At 42.0% G+C, this 10675-nt stretch overlaps 1 protein-coding gene across 1 annotated transcript in view; it reads left to right on the forward strand.

The window, feature by feature from the left end:
• Positions 1–8635, forward strand: part of LOC138645184 (cytochrome P450 2K1-like) — an 81181-nt gene extending 72546 nt beyond the window's left edge. Inside the window, exons 10-12 of the mRNA XM_069734284.1 lie at positions 4666–4853; positions 5037–5178; positions 7189–8635. Coding sequence (XP_069590385.1) covers positions 4666–4853; positions 5037–5178; positions 7189–7376 — 518 coding nt within the window. The 3' untranslated portion in view covers positions 7377–8635. The remainder of the gene's footprint in view (positions 1–4665; positions 4854–5036; positions 5179–7188) is intronic.
• Positions 8636–10675: the final 2040 nt, after the last annotated feature.

Raw genomic sequence — 10675 nt, forward strand, 5'->3', positions numbered from 1 at the left:
TTAACCAAATTATTTACATTGTCTGTAGGAAAACAGACATAATCTTCCTCCTCCGAGGAATCCAATCTCTGAGAGATGTCTGAGTCCACCTCTCCACTTTCTGCTGATGTGTCGGCTATAGGTGAAAGAGTCCTTCTACTTCTCCTTTCCATATTAACCGCCGGACTACCCCTCAAGGACTGAAGCTCTTCCCGGATCATGAGACGTATGTCATTCATCCTGACCGAACTCTCCTGCTGTAAAGTGTTATCAATGCAATGTTGACATAGCTCCTTAATATATGAGTCAGGTAGGGGCTCATTACATATCTTACACTGCTTATGTTTAGATTTTGAAGTCCGCTTAGCCTATAAAAAAGACACAAGCAGAGGAGACTACTGTAAGAGATATGAAGCTATATATACACTTATCCGGAAAATAAAATATATACCGGCTGCAGAGTTGTCTGGTCGGCCTGGGGTTTGGAACGGGACGATTTTTTCCCTGATTTATCCGTGGAATCACTCATTTTTGAGTGTCCGCTGATTTTCTTATTAGCATCACCACTAGGCAGGATTACAACCTCCAGTGGGCGCTCAATATCTTCCTGAGACGACATGGTGCGCACAGTGCCATGTGTCTTCAGCCTTATATAGAGCCGTTCTTACAAGGGATACACGCCCCCATGTTTCCTCCCCCCTTTTTTTTTTTTTTTTTTACCTGACCAACTTTATTGGTCCTCTCCACCGCTGTTGAGCGCCAAGGCGTCCACGCCAGCATGCTCAGCTGACCCCGCATACCCGGAAGTTGCTCTTTACATCCGGGTACGCCGACCATACAGTGCCTGCATGCGCTCGCGCGTCTTCCTTCTCTGCAGAGGAAGAGAAGCTCCTGCTACCGCGGCCGTTCATGCCCCACTGTGGCCGGAGGGTAAGCGCTTTCCATAGCGACACTTACTTGGTGTGCTGACGGGGATTCTTTAGGCGGTGGAGCAAAAACCAACGGTCTCCCAACAGGGAGACTGTTGTGATCCCGGCATGCTGATGTATCCAGATGAGGGGGGAACCAACAGGAACCCCCGTCTCTGATGCTCGCTCTGGGGCCCCTGTCGCTCAGCAGAGACGTACAGGCTGTGTTCCAGGCGAGCTTTTCCTCTTCTTAGCTGCAGAGATTCTCTCTGAGGGTTCCCTCCTTGGGAACAGGAAACCAACTGAGGAGCGAGGGGGGGCCGCCCCTTTTATCTCTCTGTAGGTTTCCTGTTCCTAGGGGCGGATCCCCTCTCTCTAGTGGGTGCTGTCGTGGCGAATAGAAAAAAGTATTTTAATGAAATAAAGACACAGGGTGTTTTAATAGTTTATTAAACGCTCAATCCAATTGAAAACCCTTGTCACCTGAAACAAAGTTAAAATAAAAAAACAACAATATCCCATACCTCTCCAGCGTTACAGTCAAGTCCCACGCTGTAAATCCATCAAAAGGAGTTAAATAATTTTACAAGCAGAAGCTCTGCTAATGCAGCTGTGCTCCTGCCTGTAAAAAGTGGGGAATGAATGGAATGCAGGGGAACGTAGCTACCTAGCCTTGCGGTGCTGCGCCCCCTGCTGGCATAACCTCATATGAACTCGAGCATGGGAATTTTTCAGAATATTTTCTCACGCTCGAGCTCATATGAGTTTATACCAGCAGGGGGCACAGCACAGCAAATCTAGGTAGCTACGTTCCCCTGCTTTCCATCCATTCCCCACATTTTAAAGGCAGGAGCACTGCATATATATATATATATATATATATATATATATATATATATATACAGTTAGGGCCAGAAATATTTGGACAGTGACACAAGTTTTGTTATTTTAGCTGTTTACAAAAACATGTTCAGAAATACAATTATATATGTAATATGGGCTGAAAGTGCACACTCCCAGCTGCAATATGATAGTTTCCACATCCAAATCGGAGAAAGGGTTTAGGAATCATAGCTCTGTAATGCATAGCGTCCTCTTTTTCAAGGGACCAAAAGTAATTGGACAATGGACTTTAAGGGCTGCAATTAACTCTGAAGGCGTCTCCCTCGTTAACCTGTAATCAATGAAGTAGTTAAAAGGTCAGGGGTGGATTCCAGGTGTGTGGTTTTGCATTTGGAAGCTGTTGCTGTGAGCAGACAACATGCGGTCAAAGGAACTCTCAATTGAGGTGAAGCAGAACATCCTGAGGCTGAAAAGAAAGAAAAAATCCATCAGAGAGTTAGCAGACATGCTTGGAGTAGCAAAATCAACAGTTGGGTACATTCTGAGAAAAAAGGAATTGACTGGTGAGCTTGGGAACTTAAAAAGGCCTGGGCGTCCACGGATGACAACAGTGGTGGATGATCGCCGCATACTTAATTTGGTGAAGAAGAACCCGTTCACAACATCAACTGAAGTCCAGAACACTCTCAGTGAAGTAGGTGTATCTGTCTCTAAGTCAACAGGAAAGAGAAAACTCCATGACAGTAAATACAAAGGGTTCACATCTAGATGCAAACCATTCATCAATACCAAAAATAGACGGGCCAGAGTTAAATTTGCAGAAAAACACCTCAAGAAGCCAGCTCAGTTCTGGAAAAGTATTCTATGGACAGACGAGACAAAGATCAACCTGTACCAGAATGATGGGAAGAAAAAAGTTTGGAGAAGAAAGGGAACGGCACATGATCCAAGGCACACCACATCCTCTGTAAAACATGGTGGAGGCAACGTGATGGCATGGGCATGCATGGCTTTCAATGGCACTGGGTCACTTGTGTTTATTGATGACATAAGAGCAGACAAGAGTAGCCGGATGAATTCTGAAGTGTACCGGGATATACTTTCAGCCCAGATTCAGCCAAATGCTGCAAAGTTGATTGGACGGCGCTTCATAGTACAGATGGACAATGACCCCAAGCATACAGCCAAAGCTACCCAGGAGTTCATGAGTGCCAAAAAGTGGAACATTCTGCAATGGCCAAGTCAATCTCCAGATCTAAACCCAATTGAGCATGCATTTCACTTGCTCAAATCCAGACTTAAGACGGAAAGACCCACAAACAAGCAAGACCTGAAGGCTGCGGCTGTAAAGGCCTGGCAAAGCATTAAGAAGGAGGAAACCCAGCGTTTGGTGATGTCCATGGGTTCCAGACTTAAGGCAGTGATTGCCCCCAAAGGATTTGCAACAAAATATTGAAAATAAAAATATTTTGTTTGGGTTATGTTTATTTGTCCAATTACTTTTGACCTCCTAAAATGTGGAGTGTTTGTAAAGAAATGTGTACAATTCCTACATTTTCTATCAGATATTTTTGTTCAACCCTTCAAATTAAACGTTACAATCTGCACTTGAATTCTGTTGTAGAGGTTTCATTTCAAATTCAATGTGGTGGCATGCAGAGCCCAACTCGCGAAAATTGTGTCACTGTCCAAATATTTCTGGCCCTAACTGTATATATATATTTTCATATATATATATATATATATATATATATATATTCTAACCTCTCAGTGTAATTTTACTGTACACAGTGCTGAATTACCGGCTTTTCTATAGAACACCGGTGCGTATTTCTCACAAGTCACACAGATGGTCCGTGTGTAATCCGTTTTTTCTCGCAACCATAGACTTGCATTGGCGATTCTCGGCCAAGATTCGCTTACAATCGCAGCATGCTGCGATTTCACTCGGATCCTGAATACGGCCGAGAAAACAACGGATAATAGGAGCTGCCCCATAGATTAACATTGGGCCGAGTGCTGTGTGATTTTTTTATCGCATTGCACTCGTCTGTATTACGGTCTAGTGTGACTCCGGCCTTAGTTTGAATTTCTTGTGGATAGGTGATGCCACTTTTCTCCTAGAATACCCATTTAATCTCAGTGTTTTTCTTTTACAAACTAGAGCCAAGATATAATTTGATTTCGACAATGACTTTGTCACATTATCATAGAAGTGAAGATCCTTGTCAACACTTGAAGAATCTACAGCCATGTAATAGACCATAGCTTTAGTACTGACCTTTGTCACTAGTGAACATTATGGTGTTGTCCTTTTTGAAGATTTCTTACTCTGGATAGATGATTTTCATAACCCTACCCTAAAACATATTCAGTGACTTGAATAGTTTGTTATCTCCATCACCTAATTGGAACTCTTTAACAACTTTGGCACAAGCTCTCTTTTGTCTTCATGGTGTAATTTTGGCTTAAAATGGGTCTGAATACCATTGTTCATTCCAAATTCTGGTATATGATAGTAAAACCACTAGAAAAAATAAATTAAAGTGCACTTCATTATGTATTATATGTTTTTGATCGTAGATGGCAATAAACAATAGATCCTTATTCTAGTTAAGAGTTAGGCATGTTTAGTTAGTGAGTACATTTAATTAAAAGTGAAATTATTTTAACCATTTAGACTATTTTTGTTACTTTTTATACTACTGTAGACATTGGATTGCTGCATTTGTACAACAGCCAAAAAAGATAAGAAATAACAAGAAAGTAGGAATGTGAGGATACACAATAAATTGGCTGCTTATCCTTGATTAAGCTGCCCCTGATATAGGAACTACAAGTCATAGTACTATATAAGCCTATTATCTATGAAGTAAATGCATTTAGATTGCTATGCTAATACAAAAAACAAAATATGTTCTCTTTTGTTTTACAGAGAGGGTACAGGATGAAATTAAAACACATATTAAACCTGGACAGTTGCCGACAGTTGAAGATCGGAAGAAAATGCCTTATACCGATGCAGTAATACATGAAATACAAAGGTTTGGGAATATTGTCCCACTAAACGTGTCACACTCAACTCCAAGTGATGTGTATTTCCATGGCTACCTCATACCAAAAGTGAGCTTATAATAAAAATCTCCTAATGCTTAAGGATTTTGTTTTTTGCTTATAAACACTTACTGTATGTGTTTACTTATTAGTCAAAGGAACTGCTATGGGGTCCACCACCATACCAATAATTTCACATTTTTAAAAATGAAATGTATGTAATAAAGATATTTTGTGGTTTATTATTCACAGGGTACAGAGGTTATTCCTTTCCTGACATCAGTTCTCTATGACAAGACCCAATGGAAAACTCCCTATGATTTCAATCCCAATCACTTCTTAGATGAAAATGGGAAATTTGTCCGACCTGATGCATTTATGCCGTTCTCAGTAGGTAAGTAATGAGGAGCATTAACATGCAAGATCAAATCATTTTACGTGTCACTGGAATCGCAAAACACTCCTTAACAGAATTGCTATACTTTATTAAGAAATAATGTACGGTATGTTTTTTCTATATCCCATATTTTTTCCTTGAAAAAATTCAAAACTGTTCTACAGTCTTAATATGTGCTCAGTGGTGATGGGCGAGCTAGCTTGGCACTGCTCGATATTCTCTTGAGAGAATTTTTCCATCCTCTAGAAAAATGCTTGAATTTGCCATTCACTTCCATTATGCTTGCTTCTCAAGTGAAACACATTCGAGCATCCAACGTGCTCGATTCAAGTACTGAGCACTCAAGCATTTCACTGCTCAACAAAAACTAGTGCTCAGCATATTCATGGAAACTTTCGAATTTTTTAGCATTATAGCCTAGAGCACATTTCTCAAAGTCTTCACCATTAGTGATGAGCAAGTATACTGGTTGCTCGGGTTTTCCCGAGCACACTCGGGTGATCTCCGAGTATTTGTTATTGCTCAGAGATTAAGTTTTCATCCCCTCAGCTGAATTTTTTTTACGGCTGCTGGACAGGCTGGACACATGTGGGAATTCCCTATCAGGCATTCCTCACATGTATTCAGCCTGTCTGGCAGCCGTAAATCATTCAGCTGAGGCGATGAAAACTTAATCTCTGAGCAATAACAAATACTCGGAGATCACCCGAGTGTGCTCTGGAAAACCCGAGCAACGAGTATACTCGCTCATCACTATTCACTATATTTTGCTTCATATGGGGCAAGAATTTAAGCTCATGAAGATGACCATCAATTTCTGAATGGTGTTCGCCATATTTAGGGTAAAGATAGAGAGCAAGGTCAATCTTTTCATCACTTTTCAAGAACCAGTTCCGAATTGACATCCTTATGGAGGATGGAGCATTGTTGTAATGGAGCATTGTTGTAATATTCTAAGAACTCTAGAGCTTAAGGTACCGTTACACTAAATGACTTACCAATGATCACGACCAGCGATACGACCTGGCCATGATCGTTAGTAAGGCGTTGTGTGGTCGCTGGGGAGCTGTCACACAGACAGCTCTCTCCAGCGACCAATGATCAGGGGAACGACTTCGGCATCGTTGAAACTGGGTTCAACGATGCCGAAGTCCAGGGGTAACCACGATAAACATCGGGTTACTAAGCGCAGGGCCGCGCTTAGTAACCCGATATTTACCCTGGTTACCATTGTAAAAGTAAAAAAAAAAACAACTGCATACTTACAATCCGATGTCTGTCACGTCCCCCGCCGTCAGCTTCCCGCACTGACTGTGTCAGCAGTGCCGGCCGTAAAGCAGAGCACAGCGGTGACGTCACCGCTGTGCTCTGCTTTACGGCCGGCGCTTACAGTCAGTGCAGGGAAGCTGACGTCGGGGGACGTGACAGACATCGGAATGTAAGTATGCAGTGTTTTTTTTTTTTTACTTTTACAATGGTAACCAGGGTAAATATCGGGTTACTAAGCGCGGCCCTGCGCTTAGTAACCCGATATTTACCCTGGTTACAAGTGAATACATCGTTGGATCGGCGTCACACACGCCGATCCAGCAATGACAGCGGGTCATCAGCGACCAAAAAAAGGTCCTGATCATTCCCCACAACCAACGATCTCCCAGTAGGGGCCTGATCGTTGGTCGCTGTCACACATAACGAGATCGTTAGCGGGATCGTTGCTACGTCACAAAAAGCGTGACGTTGCAACGATATCGTTAACGAAATAGTTATGTGTGAAGGTACCTTAAGTCTGAATACAAACAATCCTGGAGCTATGTGCAGGAAGCCTTCAGTCAATAATGCTTTCCAGGGGGTCTATAAAACTTTTTTGGCTTCCTAGAGGTCTCCCTTTTTTCCTGGAGCCTCATGAACATTAAGAGAGAGTTGTAAACTATGCATTATATTCAATGTGTTAGGGCCAAGATATCATTTCAACATGACCTCTTTAAATCAGTAATCCCATTTCTACAGGAAGAAGAGCTTGTGCTGGGGAAAGTTTGGCCAGGATGGAACTTTTCCTTTTTTTCACTGGACTTCTTCAAGCATTTACTTTCTGTCCGCCTCCAGGAGTTTCCAGAGAAGATCTAAATCTCAAGCCTGGCATTGGAATCTTATTAATCCCCACACCATTCATGACATGTGCGAAGCCAAACTATTAGTGCATGGTGAACAGTAGAGTCCAATGTGTTTGTTGTTTATATTTCAATATATTTAATTTTGTACTTTGTTGTTAATTTCATTATCACATATATTTTGGTGAAAGTTCTGTTATTGAATCACAAAATGCACAGCTCCAAAACCTTAGTGGACTAAATCTCGCGATAGCCTCCAATTATCCTAATGTACCTTTAATGTAAAGGAAACTTTTTAGTTTTGGTAACACTGATACGATTTTTTGATTGGGTGTATCTTCTGGCACAAATAATAATTGAATGTGTTGTAAACTGTGCATAGTTTATCTTTTATAAGATCAGTTTGTTTTCTTCAGACATGTTGTGCCTTTAGTTTTTGGCATAGGAGATATAACACTTAGGGCATTGTAGAGAAGCAGGAAGTAAAGTCCTGGATAGCAGGTATGTGTCACCGAGGTGCCTAGCTTCAGTGAAGTAGGTCCTGGAATAGAGTGCTCCAGTAACAACAAGTTACTGAGAGAATTTTTAGTGCACTGTATTTTGGGCCAGATATTTAGGAGTGACCAAAAGAGCTTGGGTGGTAAAGGTCGCTCCCACTCACTCCAGGCCAGGTCTTGGATGTCCTATATAAGGCCGCTCGCTTGGCTCCAGGTGTCTAACGTGTTGGAGTTACCACAATTTTTGACCAAACTGAGCCAAAAGCACTGCCTGAATTGCTGCATGGGTGAGACCATTTTGTAGCTTTGCCTACCCAATGGAAGGACTGTTTTTGTTGTTGTTTGTTTAAGAAATAGTTGTTGGCTGAATTGTTTGACCTTTCTCTAGGTTTTTCGGCACATGAAGCTCATTAATCAGGGACCACTTTCCCTTGATTAATATCAATACCCATTCTATTAATGTAAGGCCTGCAAAGTGTCCTTACGCCCAATGACATAAGCGATAAAACGGCAAAGAAATTTACTCTATGGAGCCTCCATCTATAAAGAATGGTTGTGATTACTGCTATTGTTGCACACAAAGGCTAAAAAATATATAGGCTCTATTAACCTGACAGCATGTGATCAGCTCTGTCTACAGTTTTAGATGGTAGCAGTCAGCAGCTTTTATGGGGATGGTCCTCTTTTCACCTTTGGAGTTGCAGTAATGTTGATTCTAGATGAGTTAACCACCCCTCAACATTGACATTTCAAAACCAAACAGGAAAAATTGTGGAATTTTGTAAATCACAGTATGTATAGACACGTTACTGATATGTAAATAATAAATAAATGGACAAATTTTTTTTTAAATATCTTGATTTATTTAGTGTCAAGAATGAGCATCACACATAGAAATAGTCACACTTGCACTTGTTCCTATCAATGAGGCTACTAATGGAAGTTTGAGGAATATTCTGCCACTCTGAATTCAAATGGCCAAATCATCAAGATCCACTGCTGGCAGCTGCCTGTGCAATTACCAACCAATGAATTCCCAGATGTGCTTGATGGGAGAACAAGTCTGTAGATGCCACAAGCCGTGGTAGTACATTTACGTGACACAGGCTGCTCAGAGTAGTACGTTTGATGTTTTGGATCCCGTTTTTTGGCCTTCAGACGGAATCCTCAACTAAAGTAGGAACTGGAACTGAAATGTGGTCTGAAAGGAAGCTTAATGAGATCCTCCACCTCTCACATTAAATGTAACTATGCATTTATAATGTTTAGTCAGTATACCTTACATGTTCCATTGTGCTATCGCTTCTTCAGTCTGTGACATCATTTCCACGTCTACATCCACAAAATGGCCACTACAGAAGCACGAGGAACATTGTGAAAAGTCTGAACCCTGCATCCCCAGACTCACAAAACGTGACAGTGTGTGATGTGCATGCTGTCACGATTCCCCTGTAAGCAATGAGCAGGTGAACGGTCACGTGATCACATATATGCGAATTGCATACCTGCGGCCACCTTCGCAACACCATCTGTGGTAAGGTCCACATAACAACTAATATGTGGACCAATAAGCATGGACAGGGATGTTACATTTCCCTAACTGCCTACTGGGTAATTCTAGTGGCGGCTGGGTCAGAGGCAGAAGGTCTCATGTCCTACCACCACCGAGGATTGCTGGATGTTTCTCTGTCCTGTTTCTTCCACCTACTCCGTTTCCTCCACCATCTAATCATCCACTCAGAGTAAGATCTGTACCACCAACTTGAGCAAGGCCAAGTCCCCAATAGACCTGATATTAATGTTTGAAAATAAAATGTTTTATTTTCAAACATTAATATCAGGTCCATTTCGGACGCGTAAGGTTAATTCTGATTGGTTTGCACTCATTTTTTCTAGAGCTCATTAATTAGGCACATAATCATTCATTAACATATGCATTCTTTGTTAGTTACCGTTCACTTCTGGCTAGATGGCTGAAGTGTGTACCGCTCATGCACTGCTTCTCGATGCGGGGACTGGTGCTCAACACAGGTGTCGCATCGGCTTGGTAACATGTCCGGTCACTTGACTGGATCATGTGGCCTGGTGATGTGTGTTGTGAATTCTGCTCTTGGGTTCCCTCCAGTGGTTGTAGGTGGGAATGCAGTTGTCTCTGAGTCACAGCACTGGCCATGTGTATCAGCTAATTGCTGTTCTGACTGGGATATTTAAGTGTGCTGGATTCATTAGCCCTTGCCAGTTGTCAATGTTTCTTTGGAAGTATTGAATCTCTGCCTGGCCTCGCCTGCTTAGCTGCCAGTTCAGCAAAGATAAGTGTCTGTCTCTTTTTCTGAAGCACACTTGCTGTGTGCTTATTTTCAGTGCTGATCTTTTGTTTCTATTTGTCCAGCTTAGACTGTGTCAGCTGTTTTTCTCAGTCTGGTTGGATTCTCTGGAGTTGCAGTTATACTCTCCACGTCTTTAGTTAGATGGTGGAGTTTTTGTATTTTCTGCTGTGGATATTTTGGAAGGGTTTTATTACTGACCGCACAGAACTCTGTCCTGTCCTTTCTATTTAGCTAGAAGTGGCCTCCTTTGCTAAGCCTGTTTTCTGCCTGCGTGTGTCTTTTCCTGTCCAACTCACAGTCAATATTTGTGGGGGGCTGCGTATCCTTTGGGGGTCTACTCTGAGGCAAGATAGTTTTCCTATTTCCATCTTTAGGGGTATTTAGTCCTCCAGCTGTGTCGAGGTATCTAGGTTTTGTTAGGTACACCCCACAGCTACTTCTAGTTGCGGTGATAGGATCAGGGGTTGCGGTCAGTATAAGTTACCACCTACTCCAGAGATTGTTTTCATGCTGCTCCAAGGCCACCTGATCATAACAGATGTGCACCCTGAGCGCCAATCTC

The sequence above is a fragment of the Ranitomeya imitator genome, chromosome 7 (assembly GCF_032444005.1).
Source record: "Ranitomeya imitator isolate aRanImi1 chromosome 7, aRanImi1.pri, whole genome shotgun sequence".
In the NCBI taxonomy this organism is placed as follows: domain Eukaryota; kingdom Metazoa; phylum Chordata; class Amphibia; order Anura; family Dendrobatidae; genus Ranitomeya; species Ranitomeya imitator.